General features: G+C 48.1%; 1 protein-coding gene across 3 annotated transcripts in view; it reads left to right on the forward strand.

Moving 5' to 3' along the window:
• Window positions 1–27,095, forward strand: part of CHKA (choline kinase alpha) — a 55,505-nt gene that overhangs the window by 21,818 nt on the left and 6,592 nt on the right. Inside the window, exons 3-11 of one of the 3 annotated variants that reach the window (XM_031448602.2) lie at window positions 8,092–8,121; window positions 9,140–9,193; window positions 16,478–16,591; window positions 19,613–19,746; window positions 20,143–20,247; window positions 21,138–21,196; window positions 22,848–22,935; window positions 23,374–23,482; window positions 26,270–26,376. In XM_031448602.2, the coding sequence (XP_031304462.2) occupies window positions 8,092–8,121; window positions 9,140–9,193; window positions 16,478–16,591; window positions 19,613–19,746; window positions 20,143–20,247; window positions 21,138–21,196; window positions 22,848–22,935; window positions 23,374–23,482; window positions 26,270–26,376 (800 nt within the window). The remainder of the gene's footprint in view (window positions 1–8,091; window positions 8,122–9,139; window positions 9,194–16,477; window positions 16,592–19,612; window positions 19,747–20,142; window positions 20,248–21,137; window positions 21,197–22,847; window positions 22,936–23,373; window positions 23,483–26,269; window positions 26,377–27,095) is intronic. The other 2 variants (XM_064492055.1, XM_064492056.1) reach the window with 2 other exon arrangements.

The raw sequence follows: 27,095 nt of genomic DNA on the forward strand, positions 1-27,095 counted from the left end.
GTGCATAAGCAGAATAGGGTCTGAGTTTACCACACAGTTTAGTTTTTTTAACTCAATCAAGTTGCAGTTTCAAAGCAGTTTTTGAAATACCCAATTAATGTCCTCTTGGCACTTTTAATAAAATTAATCTTTAGCACCCCCCCCCTTCTTTTTGGAGAACTTTCTATAACAATTAAGTGCCACTTCTGCTCATTTGTTTTATGTGCTTTCATTTAAGCAATACTTTAAAAATACTTTAATAACCAGCTGCTGGAATTGCATGTGATATAAGACTGTTGTTTAAATCTGATTTCTCAGGCTTTCATTTCCATTTATAACTTAAATAGGAGAGTTTTAAACGTGCACCACGCACTCCTCCTGAGCCAGGCGTTGGGCCGTGCTCTCTAGCAGCAGGGCAGCATGGACACGAGGGATGCTCTGGGTCCGTGCTGTCCAGCATGCTGGGCACCAGCCACGTGTGACTCTCAAAGGCTTGAAATGCGGCAAGTGCCACTGAGGAATGGAGTTTTCGATTTTATTTATTTTGATTAATTTAAACCGAAGCAGCTGCACGTGGCCGGTAGTGGCTGTGTTGGCCAGCATAGCTCTCCAGCGTGCTGTGTTAGGGCTCGGTCCCGTCCTGAGAGCCAGCTGCAGCACAGCCTGCGACTTCGCAGGTTCCTTTCCCCCGAATGAAGATTCACCATCCGTAGCTATTATTTGGTCCTTTTTGAAATTTTAGCAGCCTGGAATTCTTACCTTACAGTACTTAAGTGCAATAGAAATGTCTGGAAATAGACTTTGTTTTAACAGAATTCTACATCCCTATTTATTGTTAAGGGTGGGAAAAAAAAAAGACTATTAGGTAACTCAGAAAAACAGAATGACTGAAGCCACTTAAAATGGAATTAACTTTTACCAAACTGATAGGACAGAATATGTTTATGTGCAGCTCTGATCTGTGGGTGACATTCCACATTTAGCGTCTCGATTCTATTTTTACTAGGCTGTTAGTTTCTGTTCCTGAAGCTACAGCTACTGATGAAGGGCAGGAGCTGCGCCTGAAAGCATGTGGGTAGAGAGGGAAGCAAGTAGCTCAGTAGCCAGAAAAGCGGCACGTCTGACAGTCTCCCAATTGGCTTATGAGACAGTAAACTCATTTTTATATATTAAAAAAAAAAGCCGTTCCTTTGCTGTATAGGTGGGACTCTGTATCAGTATAATTACTCAGTTGATCGAGTCCCTGGTTCAAGTACTGCTGAACTTTTTTGCTGAAGTTCGAACTTAATAAAACTGGGAAACCTACAGCCTCAAGTCTTTTTGGTTCCCAAGTTCTTCAGGGTTGGCAGGGCCCTGCTGCCAGTTAGTTTCAGACGTTACTGGCCATTGTAAACTCTTGGCCACTTGAACACTTAGGCAGCGTGAGGAGAAGAACAAATTCAGGAACTCTGAGAAAGGACTTCGGTCTAGGGAAGGAGGAAGGTGGAGGCCGAGGCCAGGGGGCCAGGAAGACTTGAGCCAGGCGGCATGCGCCTGGGCTTCCACAGCACTGCACCAGGGATTTGACAGTACATTTAAACTCCTCTTCAGCTGTTTTCAACTCAGATTTAAAATAGCTTTTATTTATTTTGTTGCTGGAGCCTGGGTTCAGTCATATTGCTGATCAGTTCTTTGCAGTGAATCTGGCCTAGAATGGAAGGAGGGATATTTACAGTGTACAAGAACACTTTGGTTCCTATCATAACAACAACAAAAAATGGCCAGAATTGATGGTAACTTGTCAGGATTTGCATCAGCTGAGAGATGTGACTGAGCAAATACGGAGCCCAAATAATAGATCACATTACTTTCATAAATGTATGGATTAAAGACAAAAATATCGTACAGCTCAAATGTTATGCTTTCCTTATTTTTCCTCTACCGTGGAGGAGGGCACGTTCCTGGACACGTATGTGCACTTACACAAGTGTAGCTGGTATTTCCTGAACCAGCCTGATAAACGCAGTCGTGGCCTCCTGCAAGGTGGGTTAGGATAAGCTCCTGCCTTGAAAAATGTTAACTGATGCTTGTACATAAGGATAGACTTACGTATTTTCTCAGAATATGTAGCTGTTTTGCTTACTGGTTTAGCTTAGTGTGTCCCTTCTTTCCCTTCTCGTTTTGAGCTTTTGAATTTTTTACCTCTGCAGGAATCAGATATTAAGTAGAAGTATTTTTTAATTTACATTTACAATCATTTACAAGTAACTTGGTTTAAAATCATTTGATACCTCTCGACTTTCTCATTTTTCTTCATCTCAGTGCTGCGAGATGTCTAACTTCTTCCATTGCCGTAGCGGCACTGATAAGACTGCTCTTTGGTGCAGTTCATGTAGGGTCAAGTAGCAGAAAGCCAAGGCAAAACCTTCTGGTTTAAGCTTACAGTTCTGCCCCACAAACATCTGTCTCTTCCAGCCCCCGTTTCTATGTAAGATGAGACACCCACAGACTTCCCAGGTGTTTAGGATTTGTATTCATTTTCGGGGAATTTTATGAAAAGTCCTGTGTTGGACAAGGGACCGAATGGGTCCTCTTGAACAAGATAAGATACACACACAGCTGTTCGAGAAACAGCTATACAATATTTGTAGGAAATTATTAAACAAAACTATTGGTCTGATCTGAAAGCAACGCAGGTCGGTATAATTTAGGGTCTGTTTTTCACGTAGGCTCGCTTTAACTTTAATGAGGAGGAGGTCATCCTCATTCAGCTGCGCAGACGATGGAAACCGAATGCAACTCTAAAATTACCCATGACTAAAGTAGGTAGGACAATTGAGTAGGAGTTTTGAGGAGTACTAGTTTAGCCTCTGCCGTTGTGCAAAGAGATATAGTTGCTAGAAGAGAGCGTGAAATGATAGAATTCGCTGTCCGTGTAACTTGATTTTTTTCCTTTCTGGTACTGGGAAGGAACGTGAGCTCTGCATCGTCCAGTAGCAGCCTTTCACAGGAGCAAGTCTGGCTGATTACAAATAACCAGTTTGCTTATTTATCATGAATTGTGGAAGACACAAATGTCAGTACGTATTGTTCATTCAACGTAACCTGTGCCAGTAGGCGGAACCTCGGAGGATGCTTTTGTCCTTCCCTCTGTCGGAGCAGTGACTGTGTTGAGCCCGTCCCTTCTGTGCATGAATGGAGAGATTGGGCCTCACCGTTCTGAACAGTCTCACAGGCATGAACGTTTATAATTCACCAAAGATCTCTCGAGTGTTGTCTGGGAAAATGTTTTTGTTTTGTTCTTTGAGTAATAGAAGGCTAATATTAGTGCTTGTTGAAGTACTAACCATAATCAAATTAAAGGCATCAAGGCACAAGGCAGATATGTATTAGTGACTCAGAAGATAAAATTTGGGACATAGTCTTTTTTGAATCCAGAAAACAAAATGTTATCTTCCCTGTTTTCTCGTAACCCCAGTTTATTTAAAAATTCAGTCACAGTAAAATACAGAGCAGCCCGCAGATAGTAAACTGTTGGCTACTGAGAAGCTGGCTACTGACAGCATTTCCCTCCAGAACTGAGGCGGTGGGACCCGTGCTTCTGCATGCTGAGCCCCGCTCTGTCCCGAGCAGCTGGGGACACATCCCTGCTGGCTGAACACGGTGGATTCGAGACTTTTCCTCATTGTGTTAGGGTCATTGTGAGTTTCAGTTATTTTGTTTACTCTGCTTAACAACAACAACAAAACCCTTGCACTTTGAGTATGATATCATTATTTCTAAAGTAGGCTAAACTACCCTGTCAGAAGTAAAACATATTTCTAGTATTGTATGTTCCCATTTGGTCTCACCTAGTATTTCTTCAGTTAAGACTCTCCAAAGACAGTTGCCAAATTACTGTCTATAGTCCTTCCATACCTGCTTTGGTGCCTCATTTTGATAACTAAATAAACCACAGACTACCGTGTCTAATTTTGACATATGCAAAGTGTCTTTGTCTTGCTGGTCTTAAATGTTTGGGATTTATAGCATGAAGCCAATACAGATTTCTGGTCCCTGGAACGCTGGTGTGACCGCAGCCTGCCCTCCTGGGAAGGAATGTCTGTTGGGTGGCGTGAAGGGCACCTGGGGGTAATGTACCACCTTAGCTGTCTGTGCATGTGTTCTCTGCTGCAGGCTTGCCCATGCGGTCGTGCCTGGAGCACTCTGGTTTCCAGGTGACAGACACGATTCACGGTATAGTATGAGTCCTCTGAAGTTGGAGCATTCTCTACAGCTTTAATTTCTTTCTTTTAGTTCTTGGTTTCAAGAAATGTTTCTTTAAAGAGAAAGTCGTGATGCTTTCGTTAAGTAGCACCAGCTACAGTTTGTGCGTGTTTAAGATGTAAGTGGTTAAGATTTCAGAATGTTATGTAGTAAATATATCACGTTTTGTTTTGGGTTTTTTTTTCTGTTTTATTTTTTTGTCCAAGGCAAATCAGACTCCTTTCTTCTGTTTCCTCAGTAGAAAATGACAAACGTTCAGTAATTATAGAAATTGATGGACCCTCAACTTGAAAATTCGTAAGGAATATTTAGCCTCTTCTTCCTTCTTACCACTTTCAGCATTAAGGAAACACCATGCAAGTATTGATATTTGGGTTAGAGTTAGAAAGACAGTTTCCTCTTTGTCTTTAGCATTTAGTGTCCTCCCCCACCCTGTACCTCCGTGAAGCTCAGTGGCACGGCTCGGCCCTGGAAGCAGACACAGGCCGGAGGAGCGAGGGCACTCTGCCTGGAAGCGCGCTGCTTGCAAGTCAGCCCCTGGGATGCTTACACCCAAGGTGCTCGGAAGCCTTTGGAGTCTTGGGGCGGAAGGTTACCCTGGGTCAGACAAATTTTGAGACATCCCTGAAAGGAGCCTTCTTTACCTGGGCTTCCACTCACCTGCCCTTCTACTAGACTGTGTCTGCCTAGAGCCTTTAGAAGTCCTAGGCTCTTGTTGCTGTTCATCAGGGCATCGATTTTGCAGAGCCCAACAGGGTCACATTGTTTTAGGTTGTTCTTTGGGTAGGTTGCATAAGGTCTAGAGACTCACATAAAATGTTAGAAATCATTTGTCTGTTTCATCTCACAAATATGGTTTTATTAAAGTAGTTTAATCATGAAACCAGTTCCCTCATCATTAGCAGAATCTTTTATTTAAACCTATTGAAATGATGAGAGTTTATTTGGCTTAAACAAATTTAAAGAAATAAACCTGTTATATTGTGGAAGATCACCTGTAACTTACTTTTTTCATAGTCTTCTTTAAAGTACAAAAGCCTTTAAATGCAATTTTGTCAGAAAAGAAACATTTGAAAACTTGCACCAAATATATTTATTGTGAAAGTAACATCTACTTTAAAACACCTTTTAAAGTAAAGTAAAAAGTGAAAGTCCTCTATTGGCTCATCTTATGTCCCAGCTAATAGAATTAGGCTTTTAGGAATTTAGATTTTAAATTTAAAAGTGATTGGTTGGGGGGAGGGAATAGCTCAAGTGGTAGAGCACCTGCTCAGCATGCATGGGGTCCTGAGTTCAATCCCCAGGCCCTCCTCTAAAAATAAACAAACTAATTACCCTACCCCACCAAAATAAAATAATTAAGTAATACAGTAATAAAGTATTAAAAAAGTGGTCAATCAAAAATATGTTTCAGCTTTAAAAATCTTCTATAACTTTAAAACAGTATGTAAACCACATCCCCTTTATTATTGCTACCACTTTAGCCTGTTTTCTACATCGCATTCTAATGAAACTCAAGGATTGTAATGAATACTTGCAGATTCTCTTGAAGCCAAGCCCGAAATAGGAAGAAAAGAACAGGGAAGGTGGGAGGGAGTCAGTGGCAATATATTTTTAATCATCATTGGGTTTCTTCTTTTTTGTTTTTGTATCCTCTTTCTAGCCTACAATTCACTTACTTATTTAAAGCGTACAATTCAGTGGGTTTTAGTATGTTCATAGAATTGGGTGTCTTCTTAAGCATACCTGATGCATTCTGACTTCTCAGGTCTTAAAGTTGCAGTGTGTAAGAAATGTTTTATTACGGAGAATTTCAGATGCATCCAAAAGTTGACAAGAAGAGTGTAATGAGCCCTGAGGGCCCACTGCCCATCTTTCTCTCCCACCAGCCTTCTCTCATCTTTACCCTCATTCATTCTCCAGGGTTATTCTGAAGCAAGTTCCAGACATCATATTTCTTCCATGAAGGTTTCAATCTGTCTCTATTTAAGCTGATTTAAAAAAAAACATAATGGAGCGGGAGGATATAGCTCTGCAGTAGAGCACATGCCTAGCACGCACACAGTCCTGGCTTCAATCGCCAGTACCTCATTTAAAAACATAATGAATGAATGCATAAACCTAATTACCCCCCCAATTGACCAAAATAATGTTCACATAAAACATTTAAATAATAATTTAATATTAAATAACCAATTAGTGTTCAAATTTCTAGTAAATGTTAAAAAAATTTTAGTTTTATTTTACAACTTTTTGAAAGCTAATTTTTATTAATTTACAAGTTAGTTGGCAAGGAATTTGGAGTCATGTTAAATATTTGTACAGTATGTTTTAATACTGTTTCAAATTTTTGCTTCGGAAATAAAATCCCACAAATTCCAAGTTATATTTTACTTCCTGTCTTTCTGGACACAAGAGTCCTTGGGCCTGTTTTTTGGTGATGTTGTCTCTTGTTGCCTTAGCTCTGCAGGAGGCCTCTCCTCTCCCCTTTCAACGTGCTGGGTTTGAGATTTCCTGGTCTTATCTACAAGGTTGAGGGATCTGAACATTCTGTACTGAGGAAACAGAACAGAGGGCTGGACATGGCAGAAGTCCATATTGCCTTCATGATGGTGCTCTTACAGGATAAGTAATGCATTCACTTGGGGGTGGGTTGGAGGGGGCAGGGGTGAGGAAGTTATTAATGGGTTTCATCTCTACTCAGGGTGCTAATATGTTAAAAAGGAATGGCTTTGAGAACTAAGCCAATTTGTAAATTGGATGAGGTGACTTGCTTTTGAGAGCACCATTAGACAAGGGAAAGGGACTTCTGTTGACTCAATAACCCATTAACTGTATCTCCCTAAGAAGATACAGTTCAAGTAATAACAGCAGAGGAATAACCATAGTCATTGAGAGTTTTGTACAGGTCAAATCCCGTTATGACACATTTCAGAATGTCCAAATTCCTTATTTGTCTTTTCCTACAAAGTATCAATATACAGTATACCAGATTATAGGGCTTTTTTGTCCTTAACTTTCTTTGGGGGAGAAAAAGCAGAAGGATTTAATATTTGGGGGACATTTCAGCCACATTCGGCATTCTAATTAGCTGTAGCCACTTCCCCTGCTATTGGGATGGCTGTGAGTCTGCCCATGGCCGGTTGTCTCCATCGCCCTTGGTTGCTCCTTGAGCTTCACAGCGCAGGAGTGTGTATTTAGTCGTGCTGTCTAAACAGTATGGTTAGCACCCGGAGTTGCTTGGCGCTTTGGGGGAAGACCAACATTAAATTAAAAGATAGAGTCCCTACGCATTAGGAACTTGCAAATATAGGTCGGATGCACTCAGGAGAGTGCTGGAGTCTAGGGAGGAGTAAAGCTTTCATGGCGCCTACTTACTCTTACTCCTCCCCTGGTCTTGCCACATCATACATCAAGCCATCAACAAAGTCCTAGAAGTATTTCTGGCACATTTTCATTTTTGTAGCTTTCATTGTAACGGGATTTAACCTGTAACATCTTTTCATCAGAGAAATGCAGATTACACAAATGAAAATATCATATATCCCCCACTTGTACTTTCTGTACTTCGTACACAATGTACTTAACTGTGTGTTAGAGATATTATCGAGTATGTATAGGTGCAAGTCTTTTGCAGATAGCTTCACATGGACGTAGACATTTATTTTGTTTACTTTTATATCAAGTAAACTAGAACATGTACTGCTTAAACAAAATATGCATTAAAGCGTCTGTGGAATGTTATTTCTGTGTGTAATCAATGGAGTGGTTGCTTTAAATCACTAGGTTTTTGATGGTGCTAGAGTAGCTGGTGTTGCTTAACGTGGCATTTTTTTTTCCTGTCCACACTTTCTACCCTTGGCACAGGTATTTTTGATAAAGCTGTGGAGTGGAAAGGTATGTTTTTCATGGGACGTTTAAGAATCTCTTACCTTAAAATTTTTAAAGAGCCTCCTTTATGGCCGTCGGTGTCTGACTTTGTCAGACTAGTTTAATTGCACCAACGTGTTTCTAGGGGCGGTATTTGAGTGTAACGTTGTGACCTGACATGTAAGTTTCTGACTTTTCCCCACCCCCTAATTAAAGGTAGTATGAAGGTTTTCAAAGCACCTGTGGTGGGGGGGTTGCTTTTACAAGGTAAGATCTGCCGTGAGGAAAGGATGTAGCCAGCGAGTTGCTCCTGGTATTAACAGTCCAGTTGTGTTATTGATAGAATCCTCGATACCAATAATTTGCAATTTCATTGAGGAAAGTGATGTAAAAGTATCTCTAAGTATGTTAAGATATGAAATAAGTTTAGGGACTGTATTATATCCACACGGCCCTCTTTGCTGGAGGAAGAATTGACACTGAGCCAGGGACAGCCTGACAGCAGGGCTGGGCTGGACAGCGGGAGTCGGCGGGCCTGTCCACGCAGCTCCTGTGCTGACTTCCCTGCCTGTGTGGGGTGTCCTCGGGCCCTGCCGACCACTGCTTGCTGCAGGCATGGGCACGCTCCCTGCCCTTGCAGGAAAAGAGCCTTCCTGGGGACAGCGTGGACCCAAAAGAACCAGCCAGCTAAACTGGTGAGCCGGCCTGGCCATTTGTCTTGAGGAGGCCTGATTGGGAGAGCACCCCCCAGTGACTTTCCTCCAACAATGAAATTGTGAAAAGGTACTCGGGGCGGTGGTGAGACACAGCTGTGTGGTCTCAGCAGCACACCCCTTTCCTTGTAAAGAAAAGCAGCAATTCCTCGGGTGTAGGTACCAGTGCTAGGCACTGGTGGTGCATTTAGACCGTCCTGAGGGCATCGGGGGGCTGAGAAACACTCGCTAAAGTGATGTTGTGTAAACCCTGACTGTTCTGATGGTTGCAAAGTTAGTGTCTGCTCAGTGTCCCCCTCTCACCGGAAGTGTTTGCTTTTTCTCATTCATAGAGGTCCTGTAATAAGGAGGGATCCGAACAAGCTCAGAAAGAAAATGAATTTCAAGTAAGTAATTAAGTCCCTTCTGCGTCTGTGTGAGGTGTACGCTCTCTGCTCTGACAGCGCCTCTTCCCGGCCCCAGAGAGCCCTGCTGTGTCTGTCCGAGAGGACAGGCTTTCGGTACATTGGGCGCCACCTCAGGGAGACCCAGCGAGCCACAGGGGTTCCCATCCTCTACTGAGAGCTTAGGGAACGGACGTTTGGTGTCTTTAGGGCCATCTGAACAGCTTTTGGGGTGCTAAGAGGTGGCAGCCTTGGGTAACCTTTGTTTGTGATTCTCTGATGTGAAGGCGACCTGGCTTTCCCACCGTGTCACTGCCCAGCTGTCCCAGTGGCCCCTGTTCCCCCGGGCAAGAAGGAGTGTTTTTTCCTCTGTGTGGTACCCAGGTCCAAAAGGCTTCTTCCTAAAGCACCAGATTTGAGTGAAAATGACCCTGCTCTCTGAAATGCATGTGTTCAGAAGAGCTTGAGGCCGAGAGCACTGAGGTATCGACCTTCCCCTCTTTGAGGCTCAGAAATGGGGAGTCTGGAGTAGTGATCCCCACACTCCAGGGAGTAAACAGCTTTGAGCACACTCTCCAAGTACGTGCAGATTTGTATATAACGGGCGGGTGGGTATAAGATGGGTATCTACACCATGAGATCTACTGACTTTACTCACTGTACACTAGTTATTGAAATGACTGAGAAAGAGAAATTAAGAAAAGGTGAGATTGTGAAGGAATGAAAATGCTGATACTTCCCCCTCTCGTTTCCATGGGTGTTCTGCTCCTGGGGACTGTGGTCTGGAGGACCTGGGACTTGTGCTGTCTAGGGTGACACCGACTGAGAGGCCGTTGGGTGGGAAGTGACTGACACTCCATCTTCAACCCTTCGGGACCCTTCGTGTGGAGACCCTCGTCCATCTGGGTCATTTAAACTGTTGGGTCCTAGGGCCTCCGTGACACTAAATCCAGAGTATACTTTTAATTCTCATTTTATCTTGACTTAGCAGCTAAGGGAGCTATGACAGAGACACAAAGTGAAGGCCTCTCCTTTCATCCCCTCCTCTTTGTCTTCTTTCTCGGCTCTTCTCTTGTCTTAAGTGCTCGGAGTCCCCAGCCCGAGGGCCTGCTCCCCTGCTGCCCTCTATCCCCGGTCTCGTCCTTGCATTTCTCCTAGAGACCAAGGGTTTGCAGCCCCGCTCCTCCAACCCTCACCCCTGCTTGGGACGAATGCCAGCTGCTACCCTTCGTCTCCTGGGGTGTCTCCCCACGTCCAAGACTGAATACACATTCCCCTCCTCTCCCCTCCCCCAACAGCAAAGTCAAAATCATCCTCTTGGGCAGGCCAGGAAGCAGGGGTCATCTCCGATACCCCTCCCCCGCCACTCCCACGTCCAAGCCACAAGTCTTTTGGTTGTTTTCCTGGGACCTTGGCTCTGTTGACTTTCTCTCCATCTGTACTGGCCACCTGCCTAGTCCATGCTGCCACCAGCTCCCCTCTGGGCTTCCATGTCCACTCTTGTTACCCACAAACTGTTTCCTTCATCATTGTCAGAGTCAGCCTTTTGAACTGTTTACCTGATCATGTCAGCCTCTTGCTTAAAATCCTTTGGTGGTCACTCTGCCTTGGGCCAAGTCAGGTGGGCTTTATCCTACCAGGTCCATGGCCTGTGGAGCTTTCCAGTCTCATCTCACACCGTCCTCCCCTGTTCCCTGCTCTCCAGCCATGTTGCCATAAACTGTGTGGTTCCTTCCTGCTCCAGGGCCTTTGTAGGTGCTGCTGCTTCTGGCTGGAATGCTCCATCCTGCACCCATTTCCCACTCCAACTTCCACTTATAATTTGGACTTCAGCTTGAAGGTTGCATCCATAGGGAGTCCCTTCCTGCTCTCAAACTAGGCTTGCCCCTCCATTTCACGCTCCCACAGCACTGTTTGCCTCTCCTCTGTACTTTCAGGGCTGTATGTAAGTGTTCAGTATTATGTGATTGATGTCTGCCTGCTCTTGTGAGAGTGAACTCAGGGCGGGACCTAGCTACCTCTTGTGGTCTCACTTGGCTCTGCTGCCTGGTGTGAGGGGTGCAGTACAGAATCGTTGAAAGCTTGCCACAGCTCTGGAATATTCTGCCCCTTGCCTGTGGGTGCACACACTTCTCATCCCTTCCTCTCATCAGTCCAAGATGCCCTCGCTTCAGGTGACCTGTGAGTCACTCCCACGCCACTTCCCCCCAAAGCTGGCTGGGTTTCCACTTCCGCCTGGGGCCCAACAGTTAATAGTCAGAGGTGCTGTGACTTCGTTTATGATTCTTTTGGGTCAGGATGTAGGCAGTTGGCTGTCAGAGCAGGGAAGGTGATTGGTCTTGTCTGAGCCTTTTTGGATGGCTGGTCTTTGCTCCCTTCTGAAGGTTTCCTCCCCTGACTCGCGCTCTCTGGAGCCCCGCTGGCCCCGGGGCCCCTCCCCTGCAGCCCCTCTCCAGGAGGACGTTTTTCCCATCACCTGCCAAGTGCTTTTGGACCACTGGTGGGTTTGGCATCTTCTTGCTCCTTCCTCGTTGCTGCTTCCAGACCACTCCTTCTCTGTTGAAAACCCCAGTTCCTTTGAGGCTTGTGCCCTGGGGCTCTGCCATCCCCACCCCTCCTGGCAATTGCCGTGGTTCATGAAGATGTCCTTTCTGGCCCAGTCTTTGAACGCAGACACCTCCTTGCCTTCTCCGTGCCTGCACCCCAGCAGCTGAACACTGTAGAGAAGAGTCACCCTGTCGGGAGGACTGGCTCCGTTTCCATCTGTGATTCTGAGCCTCAGAAGGGGGTCTCTCCGGTGGGCTCACCTCCCCGACCCAGGCTGTCAAGACTTATCTTTTCTCATCAGACGTCCCCCTTGTCCCCTGAGCAGGTGCTGTCACCTCATTCTTTGATGGCTGCTGGTTTCTCATCCCTCATCTTTCCACTTGGAGATACAGCAGTCTTTCCCACTGACTGGTCCTCCCCTCGTGCCCCACGTGCTGCGCACTGGCCGCTGCCTGTGCAGAGAGGGGTGATCTCGCAGTTTAGGTTTGGCTCATCTTGTCTCATGATTGGATGAGGTTTTGCATTTTTGGCAAGAATACCAAAAAGAAGCTGTTATGTCTTCGTAAGAGGTTAGTAATCTCGGTGTTCTTATTAGTGGACTTTAATTTTTTTTTAAGAAAGAAAATCAGAAGCATGAAATGAAAAGTCAACCTAACACCTTCTCATCCCCGTCTCCTTCCCTCTTCTACTCGCTCTCCACCTGCCCCCTCACTCCTTGAGCCGTTCTTGGTTTGTCACCAACAACCTCCGTCTTGCCAAATGCAGCAGCCACTATCCTCTGCCCTCTGCTCGTCGCCTCCACGGCACCTGACACAGAGCACCACGCTCTCCCCATCCTGACCTCGGTGCCCTCACTTCAGCTGCCTCCTCTCCTGCCGCCCCGCCTGCAAGTGGAGGTTCACCGGGCGGGCTGTAAACCTCTGATGGGGCATCAGATGTCAGCGTTCTTGTCAGTGAAATAGAGTAGAAAATACTAGACAGTATCTCACGGTTGTGGGCAGGTAAGGTTTGTGGCATGGGGGTTGTGTGTGTGTGTGTGTGTGTGTGTGTGTGTGTGTGTGTGTGTGTGTGTGTATGGTTGCCGTGTCATGTGTGTCGCTTACTGCAGGGACAGTCGGATGAAAGCTCAGCTGTAAGTGCTGGGAGCTCTCAGGCTCTGAGCTGCATACCCCTCTTCGGCCAGTTCATTAGCTTTAAATGCTCTCCGTATGCCAAGGACTGGATATCCAGCCTGGACCTTCCTGATAGCTCAGACCCTCCGCAGCCCCACCAGCTGCTCCAGGCTGACTCTGTCCTCTGCTTCATTTGTGACTCTGCTGATCCCTCAGGCTCCACTGCCCTCTTCCCACCCCTCAGGCGTCAGGTAGCTCCTTGGAGGTGGCCACCCCCTCGCGCCCGGTCACGAGCCCTCTGCTCCTCCCCGCAGGTGCCACGGCCTGCTGATGGCCTCGCTTGGCTCCGGCTGTTTCTCTGTCCGGCTTCACACAGGCAGTGGTCGCACGTGTCTTGTTCGTGTTTCCCAGGGCTTTCCCAGGGACAGAGTACACGTCAGTAAATATTTTGGGGGTGAATATATGAATGAAGATTTCTGAAGCCTGTGTAAATAGTTTAGTTGAGGTGTTGATCTCTCCTGGGAGAGCAGGGCCAGCTGTGCCTGGACGGCCCAGGCCGAGAGTGGGCGTGGTGGGCAGTGGACCAGTCCCATCCCCTCCGCCCGTCCTTCCCTGGGCTCGCTCTCCTCATATCAGGAGACCCAGTGATGTCCTCGTTCTCAGATCACCTGCTGTTCTTCGTAACCTGTCAGTTTTCCTTGCTTGTGACTTGGCATCTTTCATTTTCTTCCTCTCCAAATTTTTTCCTCCACAACCAACCCCCTCCCCACTGTGAATAAATATTGAACTGTGATATCACATAAGAGCAGAGGTGTGTCTTGTTCAGTGTTCAGAGCAGTGCTGAAGAGAGCTGGAAAGTTCCTACATCTCTTTCCATCTTCTCCCTACCATCCTGGTGATGGGCTGACTGCTCTGGACGATCTGGACAGTGTGTTTTGCCGAGGTACCAGGAACAGCACTGCACGTGAAGTCGGTCCCTGGCAGCCTTTGTACTGGGTGGACATGATGTGCAAAATGCTAAACGTACTGAAATTGTAAAATGGGGCTTCAATCTCTGTATGAAACTAGACGTTTCAAACTCAAAAGGATATTTGGGATTGGGTGCATGTGTGTGTTTTGTACGGGGCCAACCCCAGTGCCCTTCAGCTAAGTCACTCTACACAGAAGTTGAAAACCAAATTTTAACTCCAACAAAATTCCAGATACGAGGACAGAAGAAATCCTGGTCCTACTCTTTGGAAACTGTCAGAGGATGGGTTGGAATTTTGAGGAGGGAGATTGTACAGAGGGCACGAGGCTGTCAGGAGCTGCTGCCGGCAACCCACCCAGGCTGGGCCCGTGAAACCGGCCTCCACTCGGCAGCAGAGAGTTAGAGACGCTTTGCAGACCTTTGGGTTCAATCCCCATGGGGTGTCTCTGAGGCTGGAGATAAATGGGGCCAGTAGTGACCGTACCCACCACGTCTGCAAGAGTACACAAGTGAGTGACAATATTTTGCCAGCTAACTCGAGCTGTTAGGAACTTGTTATTCTCTGGGGGTTTAAGAAATGAGACCCGTCTAACAACCTTGACTCAGCAATTGATAGACTTATAGACAAAAAATCAGCAAGAATACAGAAGAATTTACCAATAAAATCAACCAACATGATCTAATTGATTTGTAGACTACTTCACTCAAACAGCAGCAAAACACATATTCTTTTCAAGCATCCGTAAGACCTTCACGGATAGACTGACTATATCCTGGGCCATAAAACAGCCCACAACAAATTTTTTAAATTAGTATCATACAGTGTGTTCACTCATCATAATAGGATCAAACTAGAAATCAATTAGAGAAAGACTTCAGAAAAATATCTAAATACTTAAAAATGAAGCAATACCCTTCTAAATAATCCATGGGACACAAAGAAAGTCTTAAAGGAGATTCCAAAATACATGTAACTAAATGAAATTAAAATATGGCATATTCAAAAAAAGAAAAAAAAAAAAAAAAGAAATGAGACCCGTCTGCCAGCAGCTCCTCTGCTGAAATCCGTGGACGCTGTGTCTGGGTTGTCATTGTCAGTCTGCTCAGGCTGCCATAGAAACCTGTCCAGTGGTGCAAACAACAGACATTGATTCTTCACGGTTCTGAAGGCTGGTTCTGGTGATGGCCCCTTCCTGGCTTGCAGGTGCCATCTTCTCCCTGTGTCCTCATCTGGTGGAGGGAGAGACAGACAGACAGGGAGCACCGAGTGAGTGTGTGAGCTCTCCGGAGCCTCTTGTAAGAATATGGATCCTGTTACAGCGCCATCCTCATGGCCTCACGTGAACATGGTCACCTCCCCTGGCCCCATCTCCAAATACCATCACACTAGAGGTTAGGGCTTCGACAGATGAATTTTGGGAGGACACTGTTTTGTTCATAGCAATCATATGTACAGAACTGCAAGTCAGTGACTAGAGATCGGGCCTGACAAGGTGACAATGGTCAGGTCTTAACTGTGGGGTTACCCGAGGGGGAGGCTAGACTGCCAGCAGACCCACCTCCCCCCGCCAGAGGTAGAAGTGACTGAATTTCTTTTTATTTTAATGAGGCCACATACCAGAAGTAAGTAGCTTTTCTTTTTACTTTTTTGTTTTCATCTCACTAACTTTAGAATTCTGTCACTGCCTAATGAGTTTGTCCTGTTAAGTCTCCTAGTCCGCTTTTTGCGATATGAGTGTGTTTTAAAGAGCCCTGTTTTATTTTAAACACTTTCTCTGAGATCCTATACCCCACAGCCCCTTTCTTAACAAGGGGTGGATGAGAATCATCTGAAAGTGTTTCCAGACCACACCTGCTGGCCCCCTCCTGACGCATCGACTGGGAAGCTCCATTTGTAAAAAGCTCCTTAAGAGGCTGGGGTGCAGCTCTGGTTAAGGACTTTCTTCCACCTTCTTCACCCCAACAGGTGGAAACTCTTAAGCTATAATTTGCTGTTTAAGAGAAGGGGACTAAGGGATGGATTTTGAGGGCAAAATGACTCTAGGTCCCATGTTAGTTATTAGGAATAACTAAAGGCAGAACATTGGAGCATCCAAGAGATTTTGATAAGAAGATAAACACTGAATGCCAGGGAAGATTGGGAATGAGAGCAGAAAACAGAAACCGTGAGTGAGTGCTCTATGCGAGGTGTTGTTCGGAACACAGCCCTGCACCCAGATCTGATCTTTAGTCCTTAAGCATCTTGGACCCGCAGACCAGCTTCAAGGCCATCACTGGGCACTCGAGACCTGAAAGCAAGGTCAACCCTCAGGGGAAGGGGTGGAATTGCTGTGGCCTTTGATAAGATGCCAAGGGTTGAGACTCATGTACGTTTTAAAATAATTAGAAGTGGTAAAATATTGATACTGTTCTATTTTTGGAACCAGTGACCTAAATTCAGCTTGAATCTTAAATCTCGTCAGTAGAGTGTGGTGCTCAGCATGGGTCCTGCAGTTTACAAGTCTGCTTCTTCATGTTAAAAGTGGGAATAATAATATCGATCACGCCCAGGCATAGAGTTGCTGTGGGAGTAGGTGACATTGCCCACGGGAAGGAGCGTTTGACGCCAGCACGTGGGCAGCACTCAGTAAACATCTGGTCTGTTGCCATCTGTTTCAGAGCGCCGAGGCCATGGTTCTGGAGAGCGTGATGTTCGCCATCCTCGCAGAGAGGTCCCTGGGCCCAAAGCTCTTCGGCATCTTTCCCCAAGGCCGCCTGGAGCAATTTATCCCGGTAAGATATATTGGAGACTGGAGCCCTGGAGAGAGGATGGGGCTTTGTCTCGTCACCGCGGGAGCCCGAGATGCCATGGTCCGAAACGTGATCTGTAGTATCACAGAAGTAAAAGGAAAATTTCTACTGAATTCACATCAAAGCCTGTCTTTCTTGCAAAAGATCAAATCAGAAACGCACAGGCCTCCCTCGTTCTGTTGCACCTTGCAGACCCTGCGTTCTTTACACGTTGAAGGTTTGTGGTGGCCCTGCCTTGTCAGGTGGTGGTTAGCATTTTTGAGCGATGAGGTGTTTTTAATTAAGGTATGTATGTTATTCTTTGAGATGTAAGGCTATTGCTACTTCATAGGCTACAGGAGAGTAAACATAGCTTTCCTATGCACTGGGAAACCCCAAATCCGTGTGACTCACTTTGTTGTGGTACCAGCTTCATTGTGGAGGTCCAGAATGGAACCCGCAGCATCTCCGGGTGGGCCTGTTTGTGCAGCCTAACTTGTGTTGTCCCCTAAACCTGCGTGCCCTGAAACCTCCCCCTTACCTTGTCTCTCAACTTCTCGGCCTTCGATACAGAGCTTGCTGCAGAGCCTCGGCCCTGACCGCGTGGTGCCACCCACATCTCTGGTCTTTGTCCTGAGGGGACCACCGTTGTCCTTTCCCTTGTCTCCCGCTGTCCTCCCTCACTTCAGAGTCTCCCCTCCCCTCATATGCCCATTGGGTTCCTCTCACGTTTCACAGCCCAGCTCAGATCCTGTTTCCAAGAGTTGGGCTGTTGTCCCTTCTTGCTGTACGGAGGTGTTTTTGGTGTTGCTGTGCCGTCTCCCAGCGTGCCTTGTTTAGACTTACGTGTGCATGGTCCTCTCGGCCCCCACGCCCCAGAGAAGGCTTGGAGCCCCAAGCCCTCCCTGTAAAGTGTGTGTTGGGCGCCTTGGCCTGGTGACCACTGGTCTAGGTGGAGATGCTGAGCCTGGCTGGCCTGTGTTCCCACTGGCAGAAGGGCTCCCTTCTCAGCCCCTATGAGCTCCTTTTCATGCCTTGCCTCATGTGGTGTCTTGGCCACAGGCGGCCTCAGTGTGCAAGGCCACCCTGCACAGTTGTGCAGACAGTGCAGAGCACAAGGACACCTGGCCAATGGGGTGCTCTGCTCACCACCCTATGTCCAGCGGGGGCTGGAGGATGGGGGAGGGGGACCCACATGGCACCACCTGTGCCAGCCACCAGCCTGGGGGTCTGTTTAAGTGAATAGGTGTTACCTCCCTGTACCAGAGTATGCCAGTCTCTTCCCTGGTACCTCGCTATAGTTTTATTTATAATTTTCCCAGTGAAGATAGTGACATCTATTTAGCTTGAGAATCAAATGAGTTAGTGAGGTCTTAGAATTTTGGAAATACAGAACACTTCATGTGGTTATAAGTGATAACATGGATGCATCTCAGAGACATAATATTGAGTGATAAAACCAAACTGCAGAAGACTGCAAGTGGGATCACTGTTTTTATAAAGCCCAATAAAAAACAAGTTAAAAATTGTTTAATAAGGAAATACACATGTGGTAAGACTTCTGTTTTAGAAAAGGCAGGGGTCCAGCAAACACAGCTCAGGATAATGGAGGTGTCTTGTGGATAAGGAAGCTGGGATCATGGCACGCAGGTTGTCATGTCTGTGGAGCTGATCCTCTGCTAGTGTGAAGTTCTGTGCTCTCGCATATGTGTGTACTACATAGTAAAGATTTTTTAAAAATTCTTTTAAAATACTAGGCCGAACTATATGAAACTGCAAACATTTAGCTGTTTTTGCCCGCCAGAAGTGGCGATTTCGTTTGGCTTGGCCCCAATACCTGTGTTATTTCCCAGTTTACGCTCGAGCACTGCCCCTTCGCTTGTCCCTTCGCCATCCTTCAGAGGACACATGAGCACAGTGACCTCCAGGAGTGGTAGCCAGTCTCATGTTTCTTTGTGCTGAGAAAGGCACTTGGAGTCCAAGATTTGTTCATCTTGGGGCACGTTAGCTTTAAATTGTCCACGTTGCCAAACCCATTACTGGCATTTTGTAACGGAGCCCAGTGAGGGCTTGGGACCTGCCCGAGGAGGCCTCCGTGTCCCGCTGCCTCACGCCAAGCTCCCTGTCCTGGTTGGACATCACACTTGGAGGATTCTGGGGTTGAAGGGAGCAGTGAGCCTTTGTGGGGACCCCCAGTGAGGCACAGCCCAGGGCCTCCCTGCATCGTCTGCCCCAGCGCAGAGCCCCGTGGAGGACTTGATGCTGGTTCCCATTTTACAGAAACTGGAACACGAGGTGCAGAGGAGGCAGCCCTTGGCTGTGCAGCTCTGAAATGGGTATTAAAGGCAGAAATTGAGGTGGGGTTTCTCTAACTCGGGACACTCACTCTTAACCCCTGTGCTGTACCGCTTGGGATTGTCTCTTGGGGTTTCTGTAAGGAAGAGGTTTGCTTGGAAAAGGGAGGTAGGAGCTCCCACGGGGGCTATGAGGGCAGCCAGCATGCACGTGGCCTCAGGCCGGTCCTCTGTGCAGCTCTGCCCGAAGAGCCTGCTGCAGGCTGGGCTGGGTGCGGGTCGGCACCGAGGGGACGGTGGAGGGGAGATGTCCCCGTCTGGTGAGAATCTGCACTGAGCACTCCACTCACCTGCCGTCTGTCTAAGGGGGTATCCCTGCTGGACACCGGTCACATCATAAACTGCTGAGGACCCAGTGCTTTTCACCAGGGAGAGAGCCTTCTCTTAGTACCAGGGAGAGAGACTAGAGGGCAGGACCGTAGATGCTATGATTGTACATGAGAAGGACTCTCTTGCAGTTAAAGGGGTGCAAAGCAAAATGGACCTGGGGAAGTGGCTGGCCCTCTCTGAGAAGCGGTCTGTGGGCCCCGTGCCTATCCGGAAGGAATTTTGTGTTCTGGACGAGACTTAGGTGCCCTACAAACCTGGCTTCTCGCCCTAGGATTATGTGATCTCACACTTCAGGGTTAACTAGATAAATGGCACTTTCTAACTCCCTTTTTTATCCCAGAGCCGGCGATTAGACACTGAAGAATTAAGTTTGCCAGATATTTCTGCGGAAATAGCTGAGAAAATGGCCAGATTTCATGGTATGAAGATGCCATTCAATAAGGAACCAAAATGGCTTTTTGGAACCATGGAAAAGTAAGTGGTCGGGCCTCTCGGCCCTTGCCTAGCTTTCCATCAGTGGCTCCCAGAGGCGCCAGAGCAGCTCTTGTTTACCGTGCTGACCAGAGGCCTTCCCCTTCCACTGGTGCCCAGGCAGGCTGTCCACTGGCAGTGTTCGTCTCATGAATAAATCTTTCCTGCGTGTAAAAATCAATTCTTAAACCAGGAAACAAGAGTGTACAAATGTTACCAAACAGGTTGAAAGGGCAGAAAATCCACTTCCTAGAGTTTGCTGAGCCCCAGGCCCTCCCACTTGCCTCCATCTGGGGGTGGGGGGCCCTGCGGGTTTGATGCGATTTCGTTGAACTAGAGCCCCAGGAGCCAGCCCCAGGGGATGAAGCATTGATCCTCTTCCCCCTCTTTTTTTGCAAGATATCTGAATCAAGTGCTGAGAATTAAATTTACTGGGGAATCCAAAGTTAAGCAGCTCCACAAATTCCTCAGTTACAATCTGCCTTTGGAGCTAAGAAACCTGAGGTGAGTATTTGCGTCCTTTCCTGGCGCAGTAAGTGCGTCTGTCCACAATGTCCATGCTGCTCTCAGTGCACATCACAGAGCTGCGCTTCAGGCCTGGTGTTTGACGCTGGCTTTGTGGGTGAGTTTGAACAGATTTATTCTGTCACCTGGAATTTAAAGTCTTACACACACAGCATTGCCTCTTCTCTGGTCATCCAGGAAGGCACGCTCCACGGAGCACTCACCGGTGACTAGGGCGGGAGGTTTTTTCTGAAACAAAGCAAAACAAAAACCGTGGGGGCAGGCAGGGGTGAGGGGGCGTCAGCAGCTGAGGGGAGCCATTCAGCCCGAGCTTTGGGGGATGGAGTAAGAAATCTGACAGTGGTTTCTGAGTAGAGGCTACGCCTTGGTGTCCCCAGGGTACAGGGTGTTCAGGTCAGAGTGAGTTTACCCCTTAATTACTCAGATACCTGAGTCTGCTGTGCCAGCATCCTGATTGGTGCTGAGGAAATGGGGACCAACACATTCTTCAAGGAGCTTCTCTTTTGTTAGGAGAGAGAGGAAACAAGTAAATAAAATCATACAAGTTGTGACAATAGCTGTGAAGGAAACCAGAGGTCGAAACAGACCCACGGGGGACTCTGCCTGGGGCCCCCAGTCAGACGGCTCTGAGGAGAGCTCTCTGGAAGGGGAGAGTGTGTGTGGGGATCTGGTGGCAGGAGGGCGCTGGGCGTGCCCAGCCTGGGTATTCCTGGTTGGAGCTGTCACCACGGCACGGCCATCTTCAGAGTTCCGGGGAAAACCTCATATTGGGCCATGGGTTGGTTTGGGGCACTGATACAGTGCGGGGCCGGTGGAGAGAGCATCTAATTATAAGTCTCATCAGTAAGAGCAAAACCTTCTTTTCCCAGATCACTACTTGAATCCACTCCATCTCCAGTTGTGTTTTGTCACAACGACTGTCAGGAAGGTAAGAGTTGTGCCTGTTGTGCTGAAGCCGGGGTTTGTGTGTCTGCTGAGAACACCGCTTCCAGTGGGTGTGACAGATGCGGGTGCCCACAGAGAGAGGACCAGATACACAGTCACGGTGCAGCCGTGCCACGGAGGCTTGTAGCACCAGAAAGGGAAGGAGGGTAGGGTTTTACACAGAGCAAGCTCCAGGATACGTTAAGAGGAAAAAGAAAGTTTTAGAATATCATGTAGAGTATCATCCCATTTCTGTAAGAAAAAAATCTGAGAATACTTGCTAAAGTGAGAGCTGGGATGAAGGACTGAAACTTTCTGTCACGTAATTGTTCAGCGTTTAACTCCCTTCGGTAAATATATGTTCTGGGATCGCGTGCTAGAGTGAGGCGGCCGCCTCCGTTGGCTCCGCGCCTGCCCTCCGCACGTGCGGCTTCGCTGCTCTCCCAGCGTCGGTTTGCGGGCTGCTAATCACTTCGGGTTTCTCTGCTTTAGACAACTCAGTATCCTGTACCCCTTACTGTAACCAAACTTTACCTGATGTGATTTCAAACGTAACAATTTGATCAGAGATAGCAGCCAGCTCGGCTGCCCCTGATGCTGCTGCAGCGCCTGGCTTTGCCTTGCTGTCCTTGTCCTGCCCGGCACAGCCGGCTGAGATCCACCGGTGGGCCCTTCCCAGGCTTTCCAGTTTCCTTTTAGTTTTGAGAACAGTTCCTGGTGAAGACTTGTCATCCATAAAGATGTTATTTGAGCCAAAATACTTTTCGCTAATTAGCGGACTGTTGCTGGGCAGGTGGAGTTAAACAGGGTGTAGCCAGGGGGCCACAGCCACGCGTGTTGGCGGATGACAGCAGACGGCACGGACGGGGCTGAGGGAGGGCAGCAGTCCATGATGGCGGCAAGCGGGAAGGACAGAGGGAGGTGGGGGCTGTAAGTTGGTTGTGTCCCTGGCTCTCCCTTTATTGGCTCCCAGCAATGGAAGGTATGTGCTGACAGGCCTTGAAATTGCCTCCTACAGACACCCTGGAGAGAGAAGGGCCAAAAAACTAGCACAGGCAGGCTCACCTGCCAGCCCCCAGGGGCTGCACATCCCCGAGAATATGGGGGTCTCGGGACGTAGGCCGGCCAGCCCACTTCTGGCCCAGAATTCGGCCTCAAGGGGAAATCCGGTCATAGGAGTGCTGTCTGTGGGGGGAGCCCACTGAGGGCAAAGTGGGGAGGGCCCGGGGTGGGCCCCGGAACCCGTGGTTGCCTGGCTCGGCCCTGGCATCCTCATGGCAGAGACAGCAGGACACAGCTTCCCACTTGGGGCCACTGCCAGCCCCCTGTGCGCCCAGCAGGTGTTTCCCTCTGTGCCCCACGTGGGAAACGTGGGAAGCACTGCCCCAGAAAACAGGGGGAGCCTGTCCTCCTTCCCTGCAGAGCCCAGGGCCGTGCTGTTCCTGGCTGCTGGGAGTGGGCTCCTGGGCCGGGCGTCGGGGGACAGCACTGCTCCGGGCGCCCTCTCCCTGGACGTAGGGCCGCCTGCTCTCACCGTGTGATTAGGATTTCCTGGGAGGGTCAGAACCACTCTCGGCCCTGCCATTGGAGGACCTGCGCCTTTGATGACAGAGCATGCCCAGAGTAAAGGTCGTGATGTCCAAACCTTTCTGCAGGCAATGTCTTATTGCTGGAAGGCAGAGAGAATTCTGAAAAACAGAAACTGATGCTCATCGACTTTGAATACAGCAGTTACAATTACAGGTAATACGTCAAAGTGAAATGTTTGTATTTCAGTATTCTGTCATTGTTTTCAGTGTGTGTATGAAACAACGATAGGGGAGAACACGTCCCAGTACCACCTAGGCAGGAAGCGTCTCCCCTGGAGCTGGCGCTTCCTGTCCCAGCCCAGCCTGTCCTTGGCTGTCTTACGGGGGGCAGGGGTGTGAGTCATCAGGATCCAGAATTTGGCCTTTTCTTGGCTTCAGAGGTCATTTCCTCTCCCAGAAGCACTGACTGCAGGATGGGGCTCCTGAACAGTTGCCCCAGACCACGGGTCAGGCATACTCTGGGAGCTTCGGGTGCTGGGTTCCGGGGGCCCCTAGCTGGCTGTCCCGCCACCAGAGCTGTCGTGCTCGTCTGGTCCTTCGGGGAGGCCGTGGGCTGCGCGGCTCATCGTCTGTGCCTCTTGCTCCTTTTCAGGGGGTTCGACGTTGGGAATCACTTCTGTGAATGGATGTACGATTATAATTATGAGAAGTACCCTTTTTTCAGAGCAAACATCCTGAAGTATCCCACCAGGAAGCAACAGGTAGGTGGTCCTGCTTGTGTACTTGCTGATGAGTGAATTACATGAGTCAGTTTTACAGTTAGGGTTGATTACATCTTCATTTTTAAAGTGCCCCTTTTAAATTGTGAAATGGTTAAGCAAACCCTCTTGCTTTAAAATGTTATTTTGTGTCAAAATACAGACCTGATATTTGGGTCCAGATTTTTAAAATCCCTGCACCAGAGATAACCTGTGTTCAGTCAGAGAGGAGCACAGCCTCCTTTGTAATTCCTTCTAGGTTTTTCCCAAAAGCGCAGCCTCTGTTCTGCTGTCTGGCCTTCTTTTTGGGGAGCACCAACTTTCCTCTGTCTGTTTCGCTCTGTGCAGACAGAGCTGGTCTGGGCACCACAGTTCAGTAGCTGTGGCGATGTTAACAGTTCCCTCCCCCGTCCTGGGTTATGGGAGTCCAGTGACTCTGCGCGGATCTCCTCCCAGGAACCCCTCCAGTCCGTCCTGCAGCCACCGTTGAAGCCTTGGGTTGAGGATAAGTAGGCAGTTTGCAGAAGCCAACAGGCCAGGGAGAGGGGCCCATGCCTGCCTCCCCGAGCCTGTGCTGCGGAGCAGCGGCTCGACCGTGCTCGGCGGCCCTGCCATGGAAGGCTCTTCCCCTGGAAGCCCTACCCGGTCAGAGGCGTCCACAGGGGCAGAGGGGCAAGGACAGGAATGCGGGCAGTTGCTGCTGTAGCCCCCTCAGGGGATGCTTCTCGAGCACCCATCTGAGCACAGGGCGAGTCTCCAACAGGGGCCATGCTCAGGGGCAGCTCTCCTTCCAATGCAGACTTGCTGTGGGGACCAAATAGGCCCAAACAGGCCCAAACTCTCTTGACCACATCTTCAGACTGACCGTGATGACCTTGCGTGTATCCTGAGCAGTGACCAGGAAGGTTCTGGACCTCAAGGTCATGCTCTGCGAGAAGGAAGGGTGGGAGAGCCTGGGGAAGAGGACACACAGCCGTCCTCAGGTACCCATACAGGTTCCTGCCATGCTCAGAAGAAATCAGACTTTTCTAAACACTGGGCAGCTCTAGAGGCAAGAACTCTCAAACCAGTAAGGGGGAGCTTTCTAGGAAGAAGGCAGAGGTCATGTCAGTTGAAGGCAGGGCTGTGGAACCCCCTACACTGTAGGGCATTCCGTTCCTGTTTTCTGAGAGGTTTTAGAAATCAGTATAGGTGTTGGTCTTTATCAGACACCTGTCTGCCTGTACTGGGGTCATCTCATGCTTTTCTCTCTTCAGTCCCTTCATGAGATGTTTTAAAATGTTAATCTATCCTGGAATTCCTGAAATAAACTATTTGAATGAGTTGTGTTACTTTGCAATGCTCTGTTGGGTCCAGTTACGCAGTTTTTTATCTGTGCATGTATGTGAGACAGTACTTTACTGTTCGTTTTTAAAAATTATTCATATCTGCTTTTGGAATAAAAATTATACTAGTCTTACAAAATGAGTTGAGTGTCCCTTTTTATTTTCTGGAACAAATTTACATAGGGTGATGTCATATATGAACGTTTGGTAGACCTTAGACCTTGCCCGTAGAACCATCTGGGCCTACAACTTTTGGAGGAGGGTCATTAATTACCATTTTGTTAGGATTTCAGTCTATCCAGATATTCTGTCTTTACTTGCCAACTTCAGCATTTGGTGTTAGTCTCCCAGAAATTAAACTACCTGGTATGATGGTTCAAGCATGGGTTTTAAAAACGAATCTGCCTGGATTTGAATCCCAGATCTGCCATTACAGGTTGTAACCTACTGACTGTTTCTGTGCTTCAGTTTTCTCATCTGCCAAAACTATTTTGTTGTTGTGCGGAGTGAGTTACTATGCAGAAACCAGTGCTCAGAATGCTGCCTGTTTGTAGAATTTCATAGGTATCAGAAGTCGGCTTTTTTGTGCCAGGTTTACTTCAGAATCTAAGGGCCCACACCTAGGACAGTGCTTGAACTTGAATGATGCTTTCTGGTGGTGGAGTGGGTGTCAGAGAGAAAGCCGATTTTAGAGCAGGAAGATGGATGGGGTCTTGGCATTCCAACCAGGGAGCCAGGTAGCAAGGTTTCTCATAGGGAAGAACGACCGACAGTTGTTTTCTTATTTACAAAAGCAAACAAACTGGTTTGCTGTGTTCTGTTGCCTTTTGCTATAGCATGAAATATTGAAGAACAAGAGAGTTCATAAATCTCAGTTCATGTGTAAACTAAATGCACAACCTTGTGGACCCTTAGGGTTAACTGTGTCTTCTCCAGACCGGAGGTAGACATTGCCCATTTGTGGACATAGTGTATAAACAGTCATGGCAGCTTAGAGGTGGAAGGCACTGCAGCTCCTGCCTGGAGGGAGCATCTCCTGACGAACAAGGGACACCCTGGGGCCTCATGCCTGTGCCCGGGGGGCAGCGCTGTGTGGAACGCCGGCCAGGCTGGGGCAGGTCTGACGTGGGCGCTCCCCGCCCTGCGGTCAGACAGTGGAAAACACAGGTGTGGGTTGGAGTAGAAAAAACAATTCTACCTCAGTTACATTTTCTGGAAGTAGTGGTTTCCCACACTTGTCTGGCCAACAGTATGGCATGGAGTTGACTCCTTAGTACCCCAGCCAGGTGGGTGAGCGTCTAGGCCCCGTGCCCCTGGGCCAGCAGCAGGGCAGGCCCCGCCAGGGCTCCCGGCTTCTCCAGCGTCGTCCCAAAGAGTCACAGTAGGTGTGTGTGCCTCATGACAGCTGTTGACATCGTCTGTTTTTAACCGGCATTGACCCTAACGTAATTACTTTTTCTTTAAGCTCCATTTTATTTCCAGTTACTTGGCTGCATTCCAAAATGAATTTGAAAACCTCAGTAATGAAGAAAAGTCCATTTTAGAAGAAGAAATGTTGCTTGAAGTCAATAGGTAATTTTTTTCCTTTGTTGATTTGTAACGATAGCTTACCTCTTTCTAGAGTGTGCTTGGGCCGCCTCCTTGCAAATATGAGTATTTTCGGAACTTCCTCGTAACCATGCATCTCCAGGTCTGCAGTTCTGTCAGCAGTAGAACATTGGGTTCTTGTCCACGTGGCTGAGTGAGTTCAGATCCTTCAGATTCCAGCACATAGCATGTAAGGAGACCAGGGCCTGTGCTCAGGGTCAGGCGCATGGGTGGAGGTGCGACTCGTCTGCCCGGCTGCTGCCACCAGGGCCTGTGCCGTCTTGTCCCTGGTGCTCCTGGAGGCAGGGGTGCTGTCGAATGGTCGGTCTCTCCCAGAAAATAATTTAAAGTTGTGTGTATTGCTTCTGAGTCTTGCTTCTAACTGTTTTCTCAACAGCCCTCAAAGCAGGGCTGAGAAACTTCCAGATTCCTCAAAGGTCTAGACATGTTTATTCACATTCACTCATCTCTTTAGTCAATGTTATTGACGGTTATTCCTGGTCTTTGGGGTCTTCTGTGAGAGTATTTGGTAGCAGTGACAGCTCGGGTGACTGTGGCCCGCCTCCCTCACCACAGATCACCCCCCGTGGTTTCCAGAAGCGCCCACGCTCCTCTCACCGAGTGCGCGGCCACCCTGGCGGCCCCTCCCTCCGCTGCAGCCTAGATCTTCCCTTCTGGTTCTTGATCAGATGCAGAGAGAAAAA

This window comes from Camelus dromedarius, chromosome 12 (genome assembly GCF_036321535.1).
Source record: "Camelus dromedarius isolate mCamDro1 chromosome 12, mCamDro1.pat, whole genome shotgun sequence".
NCBI classification, from domain to species: domain Eukaryota; kingdom Metazoa; phylum Chordata; class Mammalia; order Artiodactyla; family Camelidae; genus Camelus; species Camelus dromedarius.